Source organism: Triturus cristatus, chromosome 5_1 (genome assembly GCF_964204655.1).
Source record: "Triturus cristatus chromosome 5_1, aTriCri1.1, whole genome shotgun sequence".
NCBI classification, from domain to species: Eukaryota; Metazoa; Chordata; class Amphibia; order Caudata; family Salamandridae; genus Triturus; species Triturus cristatus.
Window position 1 is genome coordinate 101,267,652 of NC_140587.1, and position 27,057 is coordinate 101,294,708.

General features: G+C 47.7%; 1 protein-coding gene across 1 annotated transcript in view; it reads right to left on the reverse strand.

The window, feature by feature from the left end:
* LOC146830317 (NFX1-type zinc finger-containing protein 1-like) overlaps nucleotides 1–27,057 on the reverse strand; it is a 727,926-nt gene that overhangs the window by 253,393 nt on the left and 447,476 nt on the right. The window contains exon 13 of the mRNA XM_085604515.1: nucleotides 9,987–10,121. Coding sequence (XP_085460641.1) covers nucleotides 9,987–10,121 — 135 coding nt within the window. The remainder of the gene's footprint in view (nucleotides 1–9,986; nucleotides 10,122–27,057) is intronic.

The following is a 27,057-nucleotide window of genomic DNA, read 5'->3' on the forward strand; positions in this document are numbered from 1 at the left end:
ACCCGGACCCGGACTGCGGAGCTTGTCGGATCCGCACTGAAGTGCATTAGGGGACAGTGCGGGGACGTGCTGGTCCCGAGTCATGTAATAACCCGGACGGATTGGCCATTGCACTCGGAGGCTGTGGTGGAAGTACGCGGTTCGTCGCAAAATGGCGCCGAGTTGTAGCACCACAACATAAAAGGAAGTTAAGGAGGTCGAAGTACTGTTTGCCAGAGCGGAGACCATAGTCCAAGCACGGTTCATTGTGGCAGAGAAACCAGAGTTCTATAAAATAAATGTTCGTGAGGGAGGGGGTGGTTTTTGTAAAACATGCCTGGCGCTCGGTAAAACAGCTTGAATTGTGTAATGATGACCCGCGAGCCGAGAGAGCGTGCACAAATGTTGATGTGAGAGACTGAAGACATTGAGAGTTAAAATCTGCAAGCGACAATTACTTTTATTTTCTTTGCTACATAAATGATCGAATTTAATGGAGGGCACCGAAAGACACCACCGCCTTTCTCCGAGGCACAGTAGAAATGCCTCGGAGAAAGGGAGCGTCCTTTTCGGATTTGGGGGCGTGTTTTGCTGTTGTCTCCTCCCTGAGACTTCTCGCAAAAAACACGCCCCCCGATCCGAAAAGGACGGGGCATAATCGGAGTGACTGGACCTCTTCTCCAGTGGCTGGCCAGCATTTAAGAGGCCAGCCAATGGAGAACAGGAGAGAAGAGGGGCGGGTGCAAGCCCCTCTTCTCAAAGTCATTAAATCTCGCGAGCGAGACTGCGCAAGCGCAGCCATCGCTAGCCGAGACCTAAAAATGGCATTTGATGGGAGTTGTAGAGGTGTAAATTGGGCTGCGGGGCAGGGAGATCAGCGTATTGGTGGGGGGCAGGAAGACAACGTCAGAGGGTGGAAGGATAATGTGAGAAAGAGGAGAAGCAAAAATAAGAGAAAAGAGTGTACAGGAGCATGGAGAAAGACCAGAGGAATAGAAGAAACAGGAGATGTAAGGTAGGAAGAGGTGCATGGGCATTGGAGTGGAGTTGTGGAGCATTATGTTTAGGAGCAGCAACACTCTTATTAGTATACAAACTGGTTGTCACTCACCGTAAGCCCATGCGCCTCGACCATGCAATAAAGCCGAGGCGATCGTCTGTGTAGCACCAGAAAGCACCATCTCTCTACTGGGGTTTCGCTCTCCACTTTCTCGTAGCAGGGAGGAGTTGAGGGCTGGGGCAAGGGAACCGGGAAATAAAGTATGGTAGTCTGAGTCAGCTGAGAAAGGCCCTTCCTGTGAAGCAGGTTTAAATGAGCGCTCTGCACGGATTAGTGACACATCCGCAATAGGGCCCATTATATGCGGTTTTATTTATGACGACGGCGGCGTCCTTCCTTGGAGAGGAGCATGGGTACTGTTACTGGCATCACGCTGGGCAGATGGTATACCCACCCAGTTTAGTAGGCACTTGCCATAAAAGAACGGACACCAATGACTCACGCGCATTGAAGACTCGGCGCACTTCTCTCTCTAAGGGGTTGTAGTCCACAGGACAATTCCCCTCACTGGCAAGATACCTCTTTAGGACTACAATCTCCAGAGTGGCTTCTAAAGCTACTTTTACAGATGGGACGCGCTGTACGGACGCAGTGACGCATAGTGGAGTTAAAACTAGCAAGTGGCGGTTATGCTGCCAGCAAACTGCAATAATGGCTGCCCAAATGGTAGCCGTCTCGGTGATATCTACTTCTTGCAAAGCTGCTTCAACACTGTCAGAAAATGAATGGTCATCGACACTTCCTATGAGGTCACTCCCTTTGACATTACATCTTGTGCAAATTAGAGGGGCCTCGCATGTTCCTATCCTGCCCAGGGCTCCACAAATCCTAGGACTGGCCCTGGCATGGACAATCCAGTCATCAGCAATTTGGCGAACGCAGACCCAGAGCTTCTAATAGAGGTGAGAGTCATCATGTTGGGCGCTTTTCATCGCGTTTTGCATGAGTCTGTGGTGAGGTACGGGGGCTTGGCATAGGGCGCTGGGAGAATCAGAAGGCATAGAGTCCACTGTGAAAGGCGAGTGCCCACTCCCGTGGAAGCGGCCTAGCTATGACTGGGTGTGACTTGCAGAGATGATGTACTAGCCCTCCTGATACCCTCTTACAACCCACTGTTTAGTGTGAGAGACAGTGGAAGCCATGCATGCCTAGACTGACCCACGGTACAACCGTACGTCAACTTAACTCAACTCTCTCTAATTTCTTCAATTTCTACAACTGCCAATCTAGAGCATGCCGGTGCCTGCCCTCTACTTACCACCATATGAATTCCAGGTTCCAAAAGACTATATATCGATTGACATTTAGATCGTTCGAACTTTCACAGTAGTGGGCGACCGCGGCGATCTATTATACCCTGAGGAGGAAAAGACGTCCCTGTCTACTACGACAGTAAGAAAATTAAGACGCCGCACCCTCTTATTGAAGTGGCTAGGAGCGGTACAAATAGGTAAAACAAGTAAGAAAAAGTTTGCGCACACTGGCGCATTAGAAGAGTTATCATCTACACCAGAATTCTTTCCTGCGATAGTCCCTACGTTCCCTGGAAATGTGAACACATTAAACGGAGGTAACAGATTTTCTGATGCATCTAAGCGACAACACAGCATTCAACACAGCGGATCAAACACCTCAAGCTGCAATGAATACAAAAATAGATAGCCCTGTTCCCACTTCTGATCCAAGTAATCAGCTGATAATCCCAGAAGCTGAACCCTTTCAGGCCCCGCCAAGGGACTTTACATTGCCTTACATTGATTGGAGTCAACTCCCACACACAGCAGGGAGCAAAAGGATGAAAGAGATGTTGGCATTGTTTAATAGAACTCCTAGTAATGTTTCAGAGATTGAAGTGAATTTATTTATCCCGTCTTCTAGGTTTACATCTATTAACATCTTCAAAACCCGCAAATGAGCACGGAGTCATCTCGGAGTCCTTACAGTTAGTTATTACTGAGCATGCTTGAATCAATACGATCATCGCTGGGAAAAATGTAAACTAATTCGGATCATACTCTGGAAATCCAAACTGCGATATTAAAAAACTCTAATTAGTCAAAATGTCTTGCTCTCTGCTGAAAGGGCAGACTAGAGTATGGGTTCAAACCAAGGAGGTCGGTGTTGGTTTGAAAGTGCTTCTCATAGGGAATATTAATAAAAAGTCAAGTGCAACGCAAACAGGGAGAAAAATGCGAGAAGGGAGGAAAAAGAGTGGGGAAGGAACAGAAATAGTATACTCCATACCTAGAATCAATTCCAGATCAGGAGACAAGTGAGGGGACAGCTGTTCATCCCTGCTATCCGCTATTTAAATGCTCTAATAGCGCAGGCTCCTCGAAACATCCCTTTGTGATTGCTTCATCTCCTACAAGACAGGAACCTGATTCCAAAAAAGCTAACAGAAGCAATGCCAAAGTAAAGCCTGCTAGGAAAGAGAAGAGTAAGTCTTAGAATCTCCAAGAGGAAGACGACTCGAAAAATAAAGTTTGATTTAACTGATGCCCACACTAACGCCGAGGTAAGCGGAGCAAGCAGCAGCATCGCAAACATGGTACATTTACAGGATGAAATCTCACAGGAGTCCCTGTTCCTATGAAAAAGGAATAATGAGAAAAGAGAAAAACTACGGTCGTTCTAATACTATGTTTGCTGGGGACAGTATGTCCTGATCTTGGAGCCCTAACACACCCCGAAGGATGTCATGCTTCATCATTGGGCAGTGCTCCTCGTCGGGCCGGCGCTGCAATGCCCTACGAGTCCCCCGAAGGGTCACTTTATCGGAGATCTTTTCAAGATAAAGCCGAATGGGTGTGCGGGGGTGAGTGGCAGTGATGTCCTAACATGAAGTCTAAAAGAGGACCAGAGGGGTGGCTAAACAATTTATTAGAGAAAATGTCCCTCTGCCATCAGTAAAAAACCAGAAGGTTGTGCTGCTTAGAGGAAGACAATGGCCCTCAGTAGCTGGAAAAATGTAGCATGCCCCTAATGCACATGTTTAATGGTCATTTACAGGATGCTCAGTCATCGAACATGCCTCTCGTTCGTCCTGTAAAAGATGCTCAAGTTCTAGTAAACCGACTGGCTCCTACCTTCGTAAACACACTGTACCAACTGGATAGTAGCCGCCCCCCTTACACACAGCTGTGGCCGCAAGCTCCAACCCTGGCTTACTTCTGCAAAGCCAATATTAGATCAGTTTCGAGCTCTTGAGATATCAGGCCTTTTCACACATGGGACGATGCCCTAAACAGACATAGAATATTAAGGTTATTGCACAATGTCCCGCAACTCCAGTCCCACTCTTCCTCAGAAATAACGCTGGTATCCTTCCCCAATAATCGTGACCTCCCACAGCTCACGTATAATTTTGGTCTAACGTGATCCCGTCGCTAGTGCTCCAGGAAAGTGAATGGCTACACAAAACTGGCTTTGAGGTCATGGGAATACGCCATAGGTCTCCTGGCTGCCTCGCTGTCTTCACCGCAGCCAATGCAAGCATCCAACAGGGAAGGGAAACATTTGATCTCACCATCAAACCAAAAAGGCCACGTGCATGATTGCGGATTTGCGGATACGCTTCAGTGCACATTGATAAAGGAGGTAGACAGGTCTCGTGGGCTTGGCTCTCGAGGGCTTTAAATGAAAATAAATTAAACAGTAACCCCAAACTTCCTTCTTAGCGGCAACATGGCGATCATCTCTTGGAACACATTTCTTTTAATGAGCTTTTCAAAGCAGACATAACAGATGCAACTTGGATTCCAGCACATTCTCCGAACATTGCATCTATCACTTTCAATAGGTTACATCCCCATATTTCACATCCTAGTACTGTGGCGTCTTATTGTACATGTACAAGTAAAGGGTACTTACACCAACTTCGTTTTCAGCTGCTATCGTCAACAGATATGTAGTGAATGGGCCCCATATATCCTTGGGCCTCGAGGCCTGTGGGGGTACATGCACACAATAGTCCGAATGGTCTCTACAGTATGCCCGGTCTTTCATCCATATAATTTGGGGGGGACATTCTCCCTCCCTAGTAAATAGCTACTCTCCTTTTTGCTAACAGCAACGCTCCTGCTACTAGTTTCCCATTGGCCGTCTGGAGAGACTTAACAGGGCCGAGTAGACCCATTTGGGGGGCACTGGTTCCATCACCATAGCTGGGAGGGGGAACAACCTTTACAACGCAACTGTTACAACGCACTACACTTACAACGCATTTTTTACAACGCATAATCCATTACAACGCACTACACTTACAACGCATGACACTACAACGCATTTTTAAAAACTACCTTTACAACGCATTCCATTACAACGCCTACCATTACAACGCATAATATTACACTACACTATCCAACACTTACCCTACTGTTGCACCCCCTGGAGTTAGAATAGTAATTTTTACCCCTATACTATCCAACACTTACCCTACTGTTGCACCCCCTGGAGTTAGAATAGTAATTTTATACCCCTATACTATCCAACACTTACCCTACTGTTGCACCCCCTGGAGTTAGAATAGTAATTTTTACCCCTATACTATCCAACACTTACCCTACTGTTGCACCCCCTGGAGTTAGAATAGTAATTTTTACCCCTATACTATCCAACACTTACCCTACTGTTGCACCCCCTGGAGTTAGAATAGCAATTTTTACCCCTATACTATCCAACACTTACCCTACTGTTGCACCCCCTGGAGTTAGAATAGTAATTTTTACCCCTATACTATCCAACACTTACCCTACTGTTGCACCCCCTGGAGTTAGAATAGTAATTTTTACCCCTATACTATCCAACACTTACCCTACTGTTGCACCCCCTGGAGTTAGAATAGCAATTTTTACCCCTATACTATCCAACACTTACTCTACTGTTGCACCCCCTGGAGTTAGAATAGTAATTTTTACCCCTATACTATCCAACACTTACCCTACTGTTGCACCCCCTGGAGTTAGAATAGTAATTTTTACCCCTATACTATCCAACACTTACCCTACTGTTGCACCCCCTGGAGTTCGAATAGTAATTTTTACCCCTATACTATCTAATACTTACCTTAAATGCAATGTAATATTATGCGTTGTAATGGTATGCGTTGTAAAGGTAGTTTTTAAAAATGCGTTGTAGTGTCATGCGTTGTAGGTGTAGTGCGTTGTAATGGATTATGCGTTGTAAAAAATGCGTTGTAAGTGCATGCGTTGTAAAAGTGTGCGTTGTAACGTCATACATCCCGCTGGGAGGGCCTGTGACTCCTGCGCCCAGCATTGATAAACGGGGTAGCAGGACCAGGCCAACAAAGGAAGTCTGCTTCCAATGTGCAGCAGCGATACATTGAGCACCCGCTCGTAACCCGGATCTTTTCAGCCGGAAGGGAGATGAGTACATTTGCTGCACATAGTGAACATGAATGGTCCTTACATTACAATTCGATGTTAATCTACACATCAATGCACAGTCTTCTAGCGTTAGTGCGTCATGTAAAAGAGCCTTCCATGTATCTAGCGCAGCAGACATCTCTACAGTCCTGCCCCGCTGGGATGCATTGTACAGCCCGGCGATGCCTGGCGAGCATTACAGGTTAGTGGACCCTGCAGGGCCTCCTTTTGGCGGCTCGTGCGGAAATGACGGAAGAGAGCCCTCATGGCCACGAGGAAACAGTGATATATGAAAGTCAAAAGTGGGGTCTGCCGCTCTGCGCTCAGGAAGTCTTTGAATTAAGCTCCCACCCGTGTAGGTATCCCCCATCACCGCCTTCTCTAGTATGGACAATGCTCTGGACTCCTGTGGACCCGAAATCCCGGATGGTGTAAAAGTGTCAGTGCCGGCTCGTACTACGGGGATTTGCTCGCTGCAGTGCTGAGTGCCTTCCAAGCCTTTGTAGTTCTTTGTATGAGGGTATACCTGTGCATGTGTGGGGCAATATGGCCCTCAGAGGTATGGGATAAGCATTGTTGCTTTCTATCACTATGTGTGGCGCGTATTTTGGGGGGTAATACCATAGTGTGCAAAGTGTGCTTGTGCGCATGGATAGTATAAACGTAAAGCCGGGGCTCCGAACACCCCCCGCACATATCCACATGTGAGCTTGTCCCAGCTAATCCTGGGTTGTTTCAACGCCCAGGCGAGGTTCCTCATGTAGGATCTGGGGGTTTTGAAGAAGGCCTGTGTCAGAACAATGGGGATGTGTATGAACATATACAGGAACTTGGGGAGCACGGCCATCTTCATAATCGCTATTCTATCGCCGAGTGATAAGGGGACACTTGGTCTTCTAATCTCGAGACAGCGGTGCTATAGCGCCAACGAATAACTATCTCAGGGTCAGTGTACTGCTGTGAAAAGTTGGAAATGTTTGCTGAAGAGTTGCCTGTAACATCTAGACCTAAAGATATCTGAGGACCGCTAAGGCGCTACTTATCAAGCCAGACCCATGATGACAATGTGTGACCTGCTTGTCTATCGGTAAGAGTGCATTATCACATATCCCGAGTGTAAGTCATGTTTTGCTATGGTGGTACCATTATATCGCATGTCTTGTAAATCTGATCACAGAATATATATTTAATGTTTTTGGTTATTATTGCTTTCGTTTATACTGGCTTGCGTGGCAGTACTGGTTGTACTGTACTGAGAAAATTCAATAAACAGGAGTTTAAAAAAAACTATCTCAGGCCGGCCTCTGTACACCCACACACATAGGGTCTGTACACCATTCCAGTTGGAAGTTCAGGGCATGTGGCTCGGTGTCAAGGAAAAGATAGTTGACTTAGTCCAATAATGCTCAGCCCAGAGTACCACTCATATTTTATGTATTCACAGACAATGGGCGCTAAATTTGCAGCCGGTTCCAGACATAAAGCACCATATCGTCCGCATACAGGGATACGGCTTAGGACACTGGCGAAACCGCAAGACAGCAGCAGCGCGCCACTTTCATATCATATAGGCCATGGGATCCAGAGCCAAGGCAAATGTATTTGGTGACAGCGGGCACCCCTGCTGTGTCTCTCTGTATATCCTAGGCACCTCTGGTGTGTTGCCATTGACGCAACATGCGCTACCGGGTCCATGTACACCAAGTGAATCCATTGCAGGAACGCGGCATACCACACATCACCACACCACACCACAGGTGAGACTTGTTCTTGACTTATCCACTTCAGTAAGGAACTGAAAAGCCAACGCTGCAAGTAGCATGTATTCCACCACTAACATGAAAACTCACAACTCCTTCTCTACATCTGGCCAAACAATGAAAACCATTTGCCAGTCCCTTCCTTCTGCACTCACTGTTGTGTAGTCTTAAATCATTCCTGATGAATGTATGATGTTAAAATGTATACATTTACAACGCATTGCTTTACAACTCAGTTTTTACATCGCAACATCCTTTAGAACGCATTCTTTTACATTGCATGCCATTACAGCGCGTTTTTAGAAACTACCTTTACAACGCTTTCCATTACATCGCATTATACCATTACAACGCATACCATTACAACGCATACCATTACAACGCATACCATTACATCACATTTAAGGTAAGTGTTGGATAGTGTAGGGGTAATAATTACTATTCTAACTCCAGTGAGTGCAACAGTAGGGAAAGTGTTGGATAGTAAAGCAAAAAACAAAAGGTCAGGGCACTAGAAACCTGCACCAATCAGTCTAGTATTCTGTAGAATACTTCCAAAGGTGCGGTGCAAAGAGCCAGGGGCGTGACCTTCTTACGTCCCTAATTGTTTGGCAAAGCCAAAAATACAAGAAGCAGGAATGGTTCAGCACCCAGATATAGTTATGTGTAACCGACAATTGTATACGTCAGTTTACAGACAGTGATAAGTACATGAACAATAACACAATGTCTCCCAAAGGATTCACAACGGACTTCAGTTTCTTAATGATGTAATTTTCTTTATTCTTTTTTTAAAGTTTTCTGGTCTTTTTTTTAAAAAGCACCGCATACAGTTCATAGCCGACGCGGAGCGTTTCGTCCCAACGGGACTTCTTCAAGGCTCAACAAAAACGATGCATGCAAAGTCCAATGTGACGCTAAGTACTATATAAACAGGTATTTGGAAATCATAAATCTCTGTATTGAAAAGACGGACAACTATATTATGTTGTCAAGAATAGGTAAGTAAAGGTTTGATAACCATGGCCGGGCGCAATGTCATTTAGCGGCGTAGTCCAAAGTCAGAGTTTCAAAAAGTTAGTCAGAAAAAGTGTTGGATAGTGTAGGGGTAAAAATTCCTATTCTAACTCCAGTGAGTGCAACAGTAGGGTAAGTGTCGAATAGTGTAAGGGTACTATGGGTTGTAATTGTATGCGTTGTAATGACTTGCGATGTAATGCCTGTGTTGTAGTGACATGCGTTGTAATGACATGCGTTGTAATGACATGCATTGTAGTGACATGCGATGTAATGCTGCGTTGTAATGACATGCAATGTAAAGGATGTTGCAATGTAATGACTGCGTTGTAAAGGTAGTGCGATGTAATGACCGCGTTGTAAAGGTTGATTCCCATTCCTGATACATACATCACTGTTTAGCCTCAAAGCTAGGTTTTAACTACATAAGTTCCATGACAAGTACATACAAACTGAATGCATTTAAAGTCTGAACTATGGACACCATCAACAAGCTTGATCATATCTACTTTTGTTAATGTGTGGTCAGATGGTCATTTCAGCCTTGTTAGTCATCAAGTCTTTCAATACTTTTTTGGTTATTCTCATTCTTCTAGATCCGTGATGCACTTTCCTTGATCAGTGTTTCCCATGATCCACATAATTCCTCTTTGACTTCTCCACGGTTGGGTACATTTGCTCTCCAGAACACTCCTTCATGCTCAAGACTAAAGCCGCATGGCAAAGAAGCAGACAGTGTGTCCCTGTTGACAGACACCCCCTCCTCTGCCCACTTTGACTCACCTTGTAAAACCACAGTTTATCTGCAGTGATTTCTGGTTCAAGCTCTGCCTCCGTCAGGATTCCTTGGTGAAGGGTCTCCAGGACTGCCGAGTAGTCGGGGATTTCCTTCTTGATGACACGCAGAGGTTCCATGATCTGTTTTGAGAAGACAAAGTACAAAGTCCATCCTATTGTTATCAGTGTGTGAAGATTTAGATGGCAGTAGTATGGCTTCAAAGTCAATACAAAGGATACATTTATACCAATTTTAGCGTGTCTATTTGTTCCATTATTGCTCAGCCTTATATTCATCCGACAATGACTAGACATCAATCCTTCCGGCAACCCTGGCTTCTCTACATTGGCTTCCAGTGGCGGAGAGGATCAAGTTCAAATCACTTTGGGTACTCCTCGATAAAGGGCCCAAGTTCTCCCGTACTTTTGTAGCCCCCTGCCTTTCCGGTAGAATTTTGCGCTCCTCCATGGCCCACTTAGCCACAGGTCCTAGGATCAGACTGACGAAATTTAGAGGGCGCTTGTAGGAGAGTAGGGACTGCTATCCTATGGTCACCCCAAATTTTTGCTTTTTGCTTTACTGGTTTTTGGCATATTGAGGCTGTGGGCCTGCTAATCAGACCCCCAGCCTGCTGTTATCTCTGCTAAATTGACACTATGCACTTTAGGTGCATAACCCATTGGAAGTGGATCACCCTGTGAGCCCCTGTACTAGTGTACCCTAGGTACCCAGAGCATTGGTGTATCTAAGGCCTACCAGGGGCTGAAGCATGTATTGTGCCACCCCTGGCCTGGCCTAACAAATTTGACACAACTGGCTGATCACTCAGCTGGGGTAAGTTGGTGTATCCACCTCTTACTTAGGTGTAGTATACCTATACCTAACCTTAAATGGGACACATGTTAACCTATAAGTCACTCCTATGGCAGGCCTTAGCAATCCTGAAGGCAGAGTGCTTGGTTTCATGTGAGATGGTGATCTGGCATGAGCTGAGCCTGTCTGCAGTGGTCAGAACAACTTCCTTCTACCGTTTCCAGATATCGTCATACCATATACTCTTAAGTGCATTATGAACCTCGCGGTTAAATGCTATCTTTGGTTTGGCTTTATCAAAACATGTCGAGTAAGGTGTCATACGAATTGGAATACTAACCCCTCGCCAATTCTGGCGACGGGGTTAGCATTCCACCCTCCTAGAGGGACACGACATGTACAGAACCTGAAACCCGGGTAAAATCAGACATAGCCTCAGCTCCACAAAATGGATGCTGCCACCACAGACACAAGTCTGCCCTCCTGCTGCTGGGAGTCCTTCCAGCTTGGGAGACGTGGACAAAGGGTTTCCTGCCAGGGGAGGTGCGAGCACCACCCCAGACAGGATTTTGTGTATTGGTCAGGTAGGGCTTGAATGGAATCAGACATGCCTGAGGCTCACAAGGAGCCTCGGTGCATATGCCAGTTCAAACCGGTCCTGGGGCACACCAGCCCCGGACCTGGGGCGAGCTGGACAAAGGATTGGGGGTGTAACCACCCCCCTTCCTGGTCCCACCCTTAGGGAGGGACCTAGCAAGTAGTCCGGCTCCTAGAATCCGCTTAAAGGTAGAAGCTGTGTCCTAAGACTTCAGACATCCTAGAATCAACTTACAACTAAGAAGAAGATGGGAACTTCGACGTTCTGCTGCACAGAAGACTGAAGGAAATCTCCCCTATGGTCAGGGAGTGACCATCTTGCTAACGCAAGCACCATCCAGCAAATCGACGTCTGCTTTGCCGCCGCCTCCCGCCGGAGCCCGAGCCCAGAGACCGACACGAACTGGACCTCCAGACCTCAGACAGCCCGATCCACAGTCCCTGCAAAGAAGGAACCCGTGGAGGCACCGAGACACGTGGAGCCAGCCATCTTGGAAAGACACTCGACAAGCTGCAAGCGCGACAACAGAGGCTCCCTCTGAGTTGTGCTTTGGGTCCTGAGAAGTCCAACATCCGAGCAGCATCTGCACCAAAGGTGAGCCCTCCAGCATCTCCACGATCTGCGTGGGGCCCCTCTGCACTTTGCGACTCGATGCTTGCCAGGTCCCTGGCCCGTTGGCTAGTGGCCATCTTGGCGACTAACTTTGAAAACTACGATGGTCTGGTTGCTCCAGACTGGCCCCTGCTTCCCTCCAAAGGAGCAGCCCCTCTGACCTTGCTGGTCAGAGTAATCAGCTTTCTTCAATTCCTGCGACTCCTGCTTTTGCCAAGGCTTGTTTGCTTCCTTCGAGTCGCCGACACCGCCGACAGTGAGAGCCTGCGTGGGACAGCTCGTGAACCGACTCCTGGACGTCGTCGACCTTCAGGGACCACGTGGCTGCAGAGACAAGCTACACCTCTTCACCTGTTTGCACCCGACATCGCCTGGTACCTACCTGGTGCCACGCCGGTCACTGGCTAGTGACTGTGAACACTGTCCCCTCTGCTTACAGGTCTTCTACACTTCCAATCCACCCTTGGATCCACCGCATCTCTTCTGGACCGACCGCCTGCAGCATCTTTGTCGTCAGGCTCCATTGAACAGATAGACGAAACCCGACGCACTTCGAGCCCTATGCACCCGCTTCCTGTGGGTGAGGTAAAGCTGGCACTCTGGTGCACAAGTGTAGAGTAACATCTCTAATGTCTAGGTTTGAAGTCTTGATTTCGTAGTCCACCCAGAAGACCCTTCTAGCAGTAACTTTTGAACTGTTACGCACCCATTGAAAACCTATGGGAGCCCGCGTGTAACTTTCCTCACTGCACACGCGACCCGTGGACCTCCTGGTCACTAAGTGAAGTTAGCTCCTTGTAGGCCCAGCGATTCTAGAGTTCCTAGGCCTTTTCCCTTTCCTATCCGTGGTACTTATACCACTATTTTAGTATATGGTTTGATCGGCCACCAGGGCCTATCCATATAAAGTGCAACTTCTGTATATTGTAATACTTTCTTGTTTAACGATTTGTGCTCCTGTGCTCATAAAGAGTCTAGGGGATACTTTGAGTAATAAATACATATATATTTTGAATATATATCTGTGTGGTGTCCTTTCATTGGTATAAAGGGGGGTTACATATGGTAAAACAGCTTGCTTTACATGCCAAAACGAGTTTAGCCTGAAAGACTGCTTAGCCTACGCTACCACTAGGGCAGCTGGTCCGAAAAGGTTGACTCACAATCACACCATAAGGATTGCTTGGCATGGTACAAGGTGGTCACTTTAACTAGTGAACATCATATACCAGGCCAACTTCTCACAGCGCTCTTTTGCTTACAACGGGGCTAAGCTTTGGAATTGCCTTCCACATTCTCTCAGATCAGCTAAAATGGAACTTCCCGTCTGAAAATCTTTAAAGACTTCGCTCTTCCAGAACAGAGCCCTCAAATCCCTCTCTCACTCGGCTGTGCCGCACTACCAGCGCTGGGATGCCTAAGGGAGCCATGTGCTATATAAGTGCAGTACAGAATGGAATATAACAGAATAGGACGCCTCAGTGAGACCAAGAATAGTAAATTGTGACTTATCACTAATCGCACACGAATACGATTACAAACAAAGTGCTCTATCCCTTTGTCCAAACCTTGCCACCAAAAATTCTCCCTAGTTTTTACCTTCATTGCTCTAACACCGATATGCTCTCCATGAGCACAAGTCAAAACTTTGGTCCTTGCGCCCTTAAGAATAACTAACACATTGCAACAAAAAAGACGATCATTGATTCGATATAACTCTTCAGACACAGGATTATGCTTGTTGATAACCTCATTCTACAATTTACAATCCAGCCAACCATAAACTATGTAATCCTCGACTTTAGGTAATTCCAAATCTTGACACAATGCTGCCAATTCATGGTTAGACACAGCACCTACAGAGTGACTCTGTACTGAGCCCACTTATACAAAATCTTCTAAAACATTGCTCTAATCACACTGGTTCATAGGAAGCTGGGATAATCAGCTAAACTACTCTTTGCACATGGGACGTAATGCATTTTATAATCATACTGATGCCACCTGGCTATTCTGGGAGGGCTCTACCTGAGACCAATCAATCAGGGGTCTGTGAGCAACCCAGACCTTGGTAGAAGAGACACATTAATGTGCCTCCAAATGAGAAATTCCACACCAGCAAGCTAAAGCTTCCCTTTCCACAGCTGAAGATGATGGTCCAGTCCTTCTTAGACTCCTGGAATCAAAGGCAGCTATTCTTCATTAGTATCCCGCTTCTGCATCCCCCAAACCTCTCACACTGGTGTCTCTCAGGATAATACTTTCCTCATGAGTATCAAACGGCTTCATATGGATGGCTTGAACCATTTCTTTTTTCATCATGTCAGATGTTACACCATACAAATTTTCCCTTCTTTTTAAGAAGTTTGACCATTTTTTGGCACACCCCGGAAAAGCATAACATTCGTAACACCCCCATGCAGTACCTGAACTCATCTTTGTTTTTTAGGGTAGCAACATTTTCAATAGCCCTGACCAAACTACTCCTCGGATTCACTCCCACTAGTAGACAATCTTATCCTATGCACCCCATTTTTAAAACACCAAATTTGCACTTTTTAGCACTCAAAGTGACACCCTTATCTTTCAAATTTGACAGCGCACAATAACCTCTTTTCTCCTGATCATGGTGATTAGCTTCAACGATTAGGATATCGTCCGTAAAAAGTAATAATTCCCTTGATGACTTTAAATACATCATCCACCACCCTTTAAATGACTGATTAGGCTGAAACAAGACCAAAAGGCATTAATCCAAAAATATAACCCCCCTCAAGAGTAATGGAAGACGTCAGATGTCTAGACTCATAATGCAAATTCATTTGATGGTATACTGATGTCATGTCAAACTAAGTAAAAACGTTCCCTCCCTTCAACCTGGTAAACATTTCAGTTATGTTTGGGAGGGGACGTCTGCCAAACCAATTTTTTTAGTTTAAATCATGTAAATCGAGAGATTTGCAATAAGCAATTTCCTTTGCAAGCTGAAAAGACTGAGCCAACCCCTCAGAGCTTTCTGTGATTTGAATTACTTCTGTTCACAAAGTGTTTCCAGTTCTTTTTTTAGTTCATCTCTCAATGCTAAAAGTACTCCAAGAAGTTTATGAGCTACAGGTTGCACATTACTCTTGAGATGAACTTTGTATACAAAACTTTTAAAAAGCCACAATTTATCTTGGAGCCCCTCTGGAAATGCATTTTCCCACAAACAATTGTTCACTCAACAAACATTTCAATATTCCTTTCTCAATATCACTTGCTCCAGTTTGCGTGGGTCCAACTATATTCTTGGGTGCCTCTGATCCAGCCAACCTAGCAAACAACAATCCTCCTTGGATACATAAGGAATATGCTACTTACCAGTATGCATCTGTTCTTGGCATGTAGAGCTGCAGATCTACACACTTTTGCATAGATCGCCATCTGGTGTTGGGCCCGGATGTTTGGCAGGTACTCTGAAAAGTGATAGGTGCTGCCTGTTTTGTAGGTAAGCTGCAATTGCTGCGAGGTGTAGCCGAATGGAGGTATATGCTAGATTACACCTTTGTAGGTGGAGTAAGTAGCATATGATGTGTTGTATAGACACGTCTAGAGGATTGATTGTGTTGTTATGGCAATAAACAACAAATCTTTTCCACTTGGCAGCGTAGCAGGCTCTAGTGGTAGGGCGTCTAGCTTCTCTGATGACGTTCATACAGTCAGGGAGAAGGTTTAGGTATCCGAATTCTAGGATTTCAGGAGCCAGATCGCAAGGTTGAGCTGAGCTGGGTCCAGGTGCTTGATCTCTCCATGGTTCTGGGTTAGGAGGCATGGTGAGAGGTGTAGCTTTTGGTGTGGTACTACCGAGAGTTCCAGCAGCGTGGTGTACCACAGTTGTCTGGCCCATGTCGGAGCTACTAGGATCAGCGTGAGGGAATGCTGTTGTAGCTTTCGCACCACTAATGGAATTAGTGGGAGAGGTGGAAAAGCGTACGCAAATTTGCCTGACCAGTTCATCCATATCGCATTTCCTTTGGACAATGGGTGTGGGTATCTGGCGGCGAAGCTTGGGCATTTTTTGTTTTCGTGGGTGGCGAATAGGTCTATTTGTGGATGCCCCCACGTTTGAAAGAATGGGTGAAGAACCTGCGGGTGAAGTTCCCACTCGTGGATCTGTTGCGTCTGTCTGCTGAGCAGATCTGCCATGGTGTTTTGGACTCCTGGGACATGTTGGGCTAGTAGAAAGATTTTGTGTGGAATTGCCCATCTCCATATGCTCTGTGCTAATTGAGAGAGCTGTGGAGAGTGTGTGCCGCCTTGTTTTTTAATGTAATACATGGCCGTCATGTTGTCTGTGCAAATGAGGATTGCCTTGCCTGAAATCTGTGTCTTAAAAGATTTTAGGGCTAGAAAGATTGCTAGTAACTCCAGATGGTTGTTATGGAGTAACTTTTGTTGCGGTGTCCATGTGCCCTGCACTGTGAGGTGTAATAGATGAGCTCCCCAGCCGGAGAGCGATGCGTCCGTTGTTAGTATTATTTGTGGAACCGGGTCCAGGAACGGTCGACCTTTGGAAAGGTTTGTGGTGTTCCACCACTGCAGAGAGCGATGGGTGCGACCATCTACCAGCACCAGATCTGTCAGTTGCCCCTGGGCCTGGTTCCATTGGCGCGCTAAGCACTCTTGGAGTGGACGCATCTGGAGTCTTGCGTGGGGCACTATGAAAATGCAAGAGGCCATCATCCCTATCAGTTGCATAAACACTCTTGCTGGAAGGGAGTGTTGAAGTATGAATCTTTGTCGCAAAGCCTGAATGCTTGCAATCCTGGCCGGATTGGGGTAGGCTATTGCTTTTGAGGTGTCTATGGTGGCACCGAGGTATTGTTTTATGTGGGATGGTGTTAGCTGGGACTTTTGGTGGTTCACCGTGAAGCCTAGTTGGTGAAGTAGTTGGATTGTAGTGGCGGTGTGGTGTACACATTGGTTGTAGAACGTGGCTTTTATCAGCCAGTCGTCCAAGTATGGGAAGACGTGAATGTGCTGTCTTCTGAGGTGTGCCGCCACTACCGCTAGGCACTTGGTGAATACCCGTGGTGCTGTTGTGACTGCGAATGGGAGCACCTTGAACTGGTAGTGTTGCCCGTCCACTACAAATCTGAGGTACTTTCTGTGAGCATGGTGTACTGGAATGTGGAAGTATGCGTCTTTCAAGTCCACTGTGGTGAGGAAGTCGTTCTGGGAGAGGAGCGGAAGCACCTGCTGAAGCGTTACCATGTGAAAATGGTCTGAATGTATGTATGTGTTTAGGGGCCGGAGATCTAGAATAGGTATTAGAAAATATAGGGAGTAGACCCCTAAATTTTGCTGATTGACGGGAACTTGTTCTATTTCCTGTTTTTGTAGGAGGGAGATTACCTCCTGTTTTAGTAATGTGGAATGTTCTTGTGACATTGGGCGTTGCCTGGGTGGAATGTTTGGGGGGGGTAGATGTTAATTCCAGGCAGTATCCTGACCGAATAATTTGGGTCACCCACTTGTCTGAGGTGATGGTCTCCCAGACATGAAGGAAATTTTGAAGTCTGCCCCTGACCGGAGTGGGATGGTCTGGAGGGAGCGGGGGGAAGTCATTGGGTAGGCGGTGTGGCAGAGCGGGCGGTATTTGTTTTGCCTCTGCCTTTATTATTATTTCCCCTATAGCCGCCTCATTGATAACCCCTTGTGAAGGTGGACTGAGTGGGGGATTTGTAGGAAGTGGACGCGCAATCTGAGGAGTAGCCTCTAGATGTACCCCGAAAGGAAGAGTGGCGAAAAGAGCGCCTAGGAGGGTGTGACTGCAGGGCTCCCATGGACTTCGCCGTATCGGTGTCCTTCTTCATTTTTCGAGGGCCTCATCTACCTTTGGGCCGAATAGGTGTTCTTGGTCAAACGGATGATTCAGGATGGAGGCTTGTACCTCTGGTTTAAAACCTGATATTCTTAGCCAAGCATGGCGACGGAGGAGGACGCTAGTATTAATGGCCCTGGAGGCTGTGTATTCTGCGTCTAAGGCACAGCGTATGGAGGTGTTAGTTATTGTCTTACCCTCTTGAATTAATCCATTGGCCCTAGTTTTGTAACTTTCAGGGAGGTGGTGCATTATGGTTTCTAATTCATCATAATGTGCCCTATCGTATCTGGCCAATAGCGCTTGGGTGTTGGCGATACGCCATATATTGGCTGCCTGTGACGCAGTGCGCTTTCCTGACGCGTCCAGTAGCTTAGACTCTTTAGGTGGTGTTGCTTCGCCTGACGCCTGGGAATTTGACCTTTTTCGTGCAGTGGAAACCACTGGGGAATCTAGTGGCGCTGGCCCTTTGATATAGGCAGGATCTGTGGGGGCAGCTTTGTACTTTTTCTCTATGCGTGGGTTAATGACCCTGGCCCTGACTGGGTCCTTAAAAACCTCTGGCGCATGTTTTACCACCCCCTTGAGCATAGGTAGTATGGAGGTAGACCTATGTGTGGTATCAAATGTGTCGAGGAGGAAATCCTCCTCCACTGGGTCAGTGTGTAACTCTACCCCGTGATAGTGTGCCGCCCTTTGAAGTAGGTGGTGGAAACCTAATGAGTCTTCCGGTGGAGATGGCCTGGAAGGGTAAAGGTCATCTTGTGGGACGTCGGGAATATCTGGGTTATTGTAGTCGTCCCATGGGTCTGGGGATCCTGTAGGGGTGGGGTCTTGGGGCACATCCCCTGGATCATGATATGGGTCCCCCTGATCATCATCGTCTGGAGACGGGGTCGGAGAGCGATGAGATGGAGGTGGGGGTGGAGAAGGCGGAGGTGGGGAGGGTGGAGGAGGTGGAGGAGGTGGGGAAGGTATTCTGAAAGGGGAGGTAGCAGAGTCCTTCCTCTTTGGAGGTGGAGGCAGAGCCGGTTTATCCAAATGTCTCTTTTTGGAAGAGAGTGCCAAATGTCCAGTTTTTGGATCCCTGGTGAGAGTTTTTTGTAAGGGATCCGGTGTAAATAGTTCCTGTGACAGTGTTTGGTCTGTCGGCGCCGAAGTGTTCGGGGCCGATGACTTTTTAGGCTTGTCCGTGTCAGTTTGCTTAGCACTGGGCTTGGGAACCTCCGATTTCTTGGTAGGCGCCGAGGAGGGCTTCGGCTTGGAAGTGTCGGTGCCGAGGGCCTCATGGGGTTTGGTCGGTACCGAAGATGGCGTCGGTACGGAGGCGCTGGGTTTCTACCCCAAAGTCTTCGTGCGGAGCTGGGTGTCGAGGTAGAGGCCGGTTTCTTTTTGGTGCCGAAGTGTGTTTCTCGGCACCGCTGGCAGGCTGGCTCGAGCCCGAGCCGCCGGAAGGCTTATTTGGCTTCTTCACCGGGCCCGAAGATGGGGTGTGTGAAGTAGTGTCTCTGGTCTTGCCTAGGCCCGGAGGCGAAGGCATGACCGAAGCCTTTTTGGGTGTTGGCGCGGGTGTGGGGGGGGTATATTACTCACGACCCTCTGCGCCGGAGTGATGTCCTCCACATCTGCGTCGTCGGCCTCGGAAGCACTGACGAGGTCCTCTTCGGTGCGCTGCTGTCCCGGATCTTCGATGTCGTCTCCGAAGATATTGACTGGAACGGAGGTCGAGGAGTGTGCCATGTTTCGTCTGGCTCTTCGGTCCCGAATAGTCTTTTTAGATCTGAAAGACTTACAGGCCGGACAGTCTCGAGCCTCGTGTTCAGGGGAGAGGCAGAGGTTGCACACCTCATGAAGATCGGTGTGGGGGAATTTGGACCCACATCGAGGGCACTTCTTGAATGGAGTTCTTTCCATCAGCCGGGACCGGAGCTTGGGTAGGCCCGAAGGCCGCCGTCGACGACTGGATCCGAAGAGTTGTCGATGAGAAGGTGCGTTGATTTGAGGAGATCGCGATCGAAACAATACCGCGATGTGAGGTGAGGATTCCGCTGCGATCGTCGAACTGGAAATGTTCGGAACCGGAGCGCGAAGATTACATCCGAGCCCGATGGCGTAAAAAAACAATCTGAGGATGGAGCCGAAGCCCATGCGCAATACGATCCAAAGGAGGAGTCACCGACCTCGTGGCTTCCAAAAGACTTTCCAAGAGGAAAAACAAACTGCAAACATCCGGGCCCAACACCAGATGGCGATCTATGCAAAAGTGTGTAATCTGCAGCTCATATGCCCCGAACATTACTTTTTTTAGATATACTATCCTTAACTGACATCAAATTCTACACTGACACATTTTGGCTTGGCACCATACTCCACAGGATCAATGAAGGATTTTCTTGATGACTCGTTCTAAATTTTCTCACTAATCCAGGTGAACGGGACTTAGAACCAGTCATCACACTGATTTCAATGTTGTGAGAAACTGGGTTGTTGGTTGACTGGGGTGTGAGCCCTGGTGAAGCAGCAACCACAATCCTTGTCAGGGTGAGGCACAAGCCAACCCTAAATTAACCTGCGCTCAATCCTCCAGTAGCTGAGCACAGCGCAGCCAGGCATAACCTAGAGGCAATGTGTAAAGTATGTGTGCACAACTTCCAGCTGTTATAAATGATGAACACTACACAAAAAAGATCACAAGCCAACCGGAGATATTCAGTCTTAAAGAGTTAGGTCAAAATGGTGCCAAAAGGCACAAAGCACCAATGTGTATATCCTGGTCACACCAGACCGGTTCAAATGCACAAGTTCAAGCAGAGCGCGATGGAGAGCAGGCTGGCTACAGGGAACAAGTTAGGCCCACTGAACAAAAGTACCTTGAATCCTGATTTGCATAGCGCTGTGGGGAGCTACGTCAAAAGATACGTCACAAAGCTGGAGGGATGCTTTGGTGCAGATATGAGGGGAGACTGCGCCATCGTCGAGGATCCCAACGGTGGGGCTTGCTATGTCAAGTCTGGCGTCAGGGATGCGGCACACAGTGGTGCCGATGCATCGATTCCGAAGACCTACGGGGCTATGACACGGAGTCCGTCGTCGAGGCTGCCGTCAACCAAGGATGCGAGGGCTTGCGCCAAGGATGCTTCACGCAGTGGCAGTTCCGAAGGCGACGCGAGCTGTGGAGGCGATGCAAGTCTTTGATATGGGTCTAATCTATGCAGCAGCAGAGATCCATCGGTTCTGCTCGGGGTCGTGCCGTACAGCAGAGAAGATTTGTTGGTTCCACTGGATCCACAGAAGCTGGCAGAGTACCTTAAACCCACTTCCAAAGGGTCCATGTCTGGGGTGGCATCACTTGGCTGGGTAGACTTCCAGATAGCAGAGTTCAGGTGCAAGGTTTCTGTTATGTCCCTGAGGCTTCAGATCAAGAGGCCAGCAAACTAGTCCTTGGAGCAAATCTGGGTTCTAAGTTCCTAAAAAGCAGGTCCAGTCCTTCTCATCCAGGAAAGAGGGCATCAGGTCAGCACAACAGGGCAGCAGTTGCTTCAGAGCATCAGTCCAGGAGAGTGGCAGTCCTTGTAGCAGAAAAGCAGTGTTTCTTGCTGTCAGAGATTCCACAGGTCTAGAAGTGCACTGAAGAGTTGGTGTCTGAGGGCCAGTTTGTAATCACAGTTGTGCCTTTGAAGTGGGGTGAAGCTTCCACAGACATGTCTTACAAGTGCACAAATGCCCTGTCTTCCTGGCCCTGGCTCCAGACTAACTAAAGTGAGTATACAGCCCTTTGTATGGAGACAGGACACAGTGTATTCAAGAATAAGGTCGGCTGGGTCCAGCTCTTCCCTCCCATCCTGCCAGTGATGGCCCATCCAGTCACAACGAAGCTTCCCATTGAGTTGTTGTCTAGCAGGAATACACAAAGCCCAACTACACACAGTCATGTGACCCAGAGACAGGCTGCAGGCACCAAATGACATTTTCAGAACTGCAATTTAAAATCATGTAACCATGAGTTAGGATTTTAAATTGCTATTCCAGGGACATCAAACATGAAGGGGTTACCTGTTCCAATTTCCAAATTACACCTATAAAATGTAATAAGGTAATTCCAATGTTAGCCTGAGGGAGAGTTAGGCCTTGAGCAGAGAAAAACGAATTTAAGAGTTTTTCCCTACCAGTACATGAAAAACTCTAAAGTAAATGACCAACTTTTTTTTATCCAACTTGTTTTTATTTCAGAATCATACAGCCATCAGCATACATTTTATTTGCACGTAAACATGTCGTGCACACATTATGTCAAATCAAAGTACAATTTGTGGAGTTAAGTACCCTCCCCGGATGTAAAATGCCCCTGTGGCAATACAGGGTTCGGACAACAAATGACATCACGAGATACATTTGAAAATGCTGGGAGCGCTGTACATCCCCGATGAAGTAAACAGTTGTCATTAATGCACAAAACATGTAACTAAAAAAAAAAAAAAAAAAAGAAATAACTTAGGCAGCGATTGGTAGAGGTAACATATCACAGATATCCCTTAAATATAGCGACAGGCTCAATGCAGTGAATAACATCTTGACAAGGCCATGCCATGAGTCATCTGATGCGATCCGTGGCTATCCAATGACACAGATTTGTTGGGGTTTTTAAACATGATAGCAATATTTTCACATAAAACCTTCGCCCCACTGTGAGGTGGGGGGTCCTCCAATGACCAAGCCCACTCCACCACAATATATAAAGGTCAACCATCCATTTTCAATACACACATCAGACCTTTCCCCCCAGCCGGCGATAGTTAATCGGACATGGCATCAGGTATTGCCGGCATCTGTGTCATGGACCTCCCATCTGGGGCGGGCCTCTGTGTCCCCACCCGTTTGCCCAGCTAACTGTAGCTTTTCCAGCATGACCCCCCCCTCACACCCAAGTCTCCAAATCCCAGCCAGCATTCTCGTGAGTTTGAACTAAGCACAGACAACGCTCTTCTGCTACTCCCTAGTCGCGCATGTTGGTTCTCCATGTAGATAGCCTAGTGGGCTAAGGGTGTGTCCAATGGATAGCAATTCGGTGTTTGGCCAATACAAGCCCCAGTAGTGTCAATTTGTGTTGAATTCGATTCCTAGATATGGGGACCGGTAGAACCCCGAGAAGACAGTGCTTGACTGTCATCTTGACTTGGGTTCCAGTGGCTTCCCGCAGTGTCTAAAGGACTTTTGACCAGCAGACCTGAAGTCCAATACAAACCCATGTCTTAGGCGCAAACGTCGCAGGCTCAATTCCACAACGTGGACATGTTGGTAAATATGCTGCATTAAAACGTGCCAACCAGTGGGGGTCAGGCATGTGCAATGCAAGTAGTGGAGTTCAAAGCAAGCATTGCTAGCCACCTCTTGAACATGTTCAAATGCTCTTCGCCATTCCTCCTCAGTAAGAGGTAACGGCAGGTCCGTTGAGCACCTTTCCCGGACCCGGTAAACGTCATCAACTCTATGGTCTGCCTTCAATGCCCCGCCTGGGCGGGAGATCAGGCCCTTGAAGGAGCCTGGGTTGAGGATTAGCAACAAATGTCAAATTTTTAAAATAAATTGCACCTTGCCCTATGGACTGTGCAGGGCAAACCTTAGAGGTGACCTATATGTTTAAAAAAAGATGGTTTGGTACTGACAAAGGGCTTATTTTGCCCGGCCGACATGGCAGTTTAAAACTGAACACACTGTAATGGCAGGCCTGAGATATGTCTAAAAGATTGATACATTGGGTGGCACAATCAGTGCAGCTGAGCTGCGTTTATTTTACTAGCCCTGGGCACATCTAGTACCACTTTACTCTGGACTTAAAAGTAAACTAAATATGCCATTTGGGTATAAGCCAGTTCTACCATGTACAAGCACTTTAACACTGGTTAGCAGTGGTAAAGTGCACAGAGTCCTAAGGCCAACAAAAACAATTGCAGCAAAAATAGTAGGAGGAAGGCAAAACGTTTGGGGATAACCCTGTAGAAAGGGCCAAGAACAAACAAATGCCACCAAATTCTACTTTGCAAAAAGAGTGTTTTTCATGATGAGAGATACACATAACAATATCATCCCTATCTGTAGTGGTAGACATAGTGCATGAGAGACGATTATTGTTTCTAGTTAAAAACAACATTATCTTTACTTAAAGTGGTATCATCACCACCGTCAAGAGAATTATTTTTGTTAATTTTCTTGGATGTAACTTTGGTGGAAGACGAGCACACTTTAGGTAAACACCCCTTTTCCTTGCATTCGGTACAGGTACAGTCCATAGCTGGACAGGATTCAGTATTGCCCAATTGTTAAAAACTCAAAAGCCTTCCTATTTTTTTTTTATAAACTGAATTTTATTATTCTGAGATTACGGTTTAGAGCGGCCCACGGTATGTCTGCCTTCCTATTTTTTACCACATGTTTGTCTTTGCTCCAAGTTCTTTTGTTTGGGCTTTAGAGGTAAGGGACAATGGGTGTGGGGTTCAGAATCAACATCTGAAATCTGCTTCATAAAAGTTGTGCTTTTAATACAGAGCGACAATTTCTATGGCTCTTTTTAAAGTTAAATTAGGGTTAGGCAATAAAGTTTCCAGATTTTTTGTAATTGGTCTTTTCCACCAGCTGATGTCAAATTATCTCCTCCTCAGACGTTTTATAATCTCTCGAGACCGCACAAATCCTTAAAGCACCAACAAAACTTGCAATTGACTCCCCAAGTATTTGTGACAATTTATAAAACGTATGTCTCTCAGATGTGACATTTTTACAGGCTTTAAATCTTGCATCTAAGGACTTTAAGGCAGATGCATGTTTATCCACCTTGCCCCCATCCACCAAAACCATTACACTAGGTGTGTGTTTCAATACTTTACAACTCTTTGGACCAAGTCACTGACACAAAATAGGAAACTTCTTCTTTTGAGTGAAAGATTCTCCTTCCACTGCATCCATTCCAGATACACCTCACATCCATCTTTCCATTGTTCCCAGCACTTTCTGCTGCCGCAGGAGTTGGAGTGAATGACGGCGGAGTTACAAAGGATTGTTGCATGTTGTGAGAGAGAGTAAGAGTGCAAAACACACAAAAGAAAACAAAGTTAAGAAACAAAAACTACACAAATGCTATGTTACTAAAAGAACACTATGGGTCAAATGTACGGCCGTTTTTTGTGGTCGCAAACAGGAAAGAGGCCTGTTTGCAACCGCAAAGTAGGTCTATGTAAAACCCCTATTTTGCGAGTCGGTAAAATAGGGTTTGCGACTCACTATTAAGAAGGGGCATGCCGAGAGGAGCCAAGATGGCGACCGAGACGGCAGCGTAGATTCCCGGCTCCGTGAGCCTCCGCACCCCGCACGGATATCCTGCAAGAGATCCTTATTCTGCACCACGAGAATGTGTTCGTAAGCGAAAGTGGCAACCGATCGTGTGACTCCGAGGTTTCTGACTGCCATACAACCGGAGAAATCAGCGATCGAACTTTGCGGCCCGTGCGGTCCCGAAGCCGGGACCTCGAGTGGGCACCTTGGCCGGGTGGCAGTTGAACAACAGCGGCCTGTGGTGCATGGGTGGAGCCGGTCCACCGGAGTGGAGCCCCCCTCGGCCTGCATTTTGCCTGGCCGCTCCCCCCTACTGAGCGCTGCGGACTGAGGACGTGCCCGGGTGTACGATTTCCGGATTCTGTGGCGTTTGCCCCTGCCTTTGATGGTGAGCTGCCTGGGCGCCGTCCCTGGCCCGCCTTGATCCTTGCGGGCTGCTCCCGGCTTTTTGCGGGAGATGGTCCGTGGCGGAGACGGCTGTTGCCTGTGACCGCGCAACGGCTGGATCTGTGCCTGTCCCAGGATCCCTGTCTTCAGCGACGTGGCCCTTGAGGCGTTGTTCCTTTGGTCCTGGCCCCTATACGAGTCGGGCCTTCCCAGCGGCCATTTTGTCATTATGCAGCCGGCCATCCTGTCCGCTGGGACGCAGCGGGACTGGGGGTGTGTGACTTTCGGGAGTGTGGCGGAGCGATCGGAGGGAGCCGCTCTGGGATATGGCGACCTCCTGGAGGCCCTGGGTGCCCTTCATTACTCCTTTGCTCATGGCGCCGGGGTCCTGGGGGGGAAGCTAGATGGTGTGGTAACAGCGTTGGGACAGTGGCGGCATGCTGGTCCACAGGTACGCGGTGGCTTTCCACACTGCACACAAGAGAAAGATGTTGTGGCCCCCCCCGCGATTAGTGTACAGCCGGATACTTCGGACAATATGCTACCGTGTGGTCGGCCAGCTGTGAACTTAATCTGTTCCGGAGGTATTGGACCTGCGCGGAAGATGGTGGCCTTGTCCCGTGCGCGGTCTCCGGCGGCCCAGGGACACTTCCAGCAACGTGTATCTCATTTGGCTGCTCCAGCCTCTCTGGTCCTTGTGGGCAGTGCAGATCCTGGGGCAGCACTGGAAAAGACGCCCCTCCATGAAGCGGTCTGTGCGGATGCCCAGAGACTTCCACCCCACCTGTGTGCGGCGTTTCCCGACTGTTTTTGGACACTCCTGTACCTTGGGACATTGGACATGGTGCTGGGTCAAGGGGCAGGTATGGGCAGAATCGCAAAAAGCGGTCAAGGCTGAGGCTGATCCTTCGAGGGTGGTCACTTCATAGATAGGCTGACTCATGGTTGTGCGCTCCCGGGGTCATTCGAACAGTTGGTGTGTAATGCTTCCCATTCCCCCCCCCCTCCCCTATTTTTGCTGATATGATCGGCTTGGTACCGCTACTTGTTTGTTGGGGGGAGACCTCACCGTGCGGGAGGGAGAAGCCGGGGATATGTTTTGATGGCCCTCCTCCAATTTATTATATTCTCTCCGCCCACCCGTCTGGGTGGGCCCTTTCTCACTCTCTTTTTCCCTGTCTCTTCTATATTTCGGGTCTAGTTCCAGGGCGACAGGCACACTGCTGGGGGGTGGGGCCATACTCATTCGCAGAGGTGCAGGGTGGGGGGATGGGGGAGGGGACTCTTTCGTCTTTATCTTCTTTTCCATGGCCTCCTTTTTCTCCACTGTCTCTTTTTGCTTTCTTTTCTGGGATCAGTGCGATACACCACCCTAATTGTGAATCGTTTGCTCTTCATGTGTGCCACAGTTTCTGGGGGGTTCGCTGGGCTTTAGGTACGGGGACCAGTAGGCGCAACTAGCTCTGATGTCTCTCCC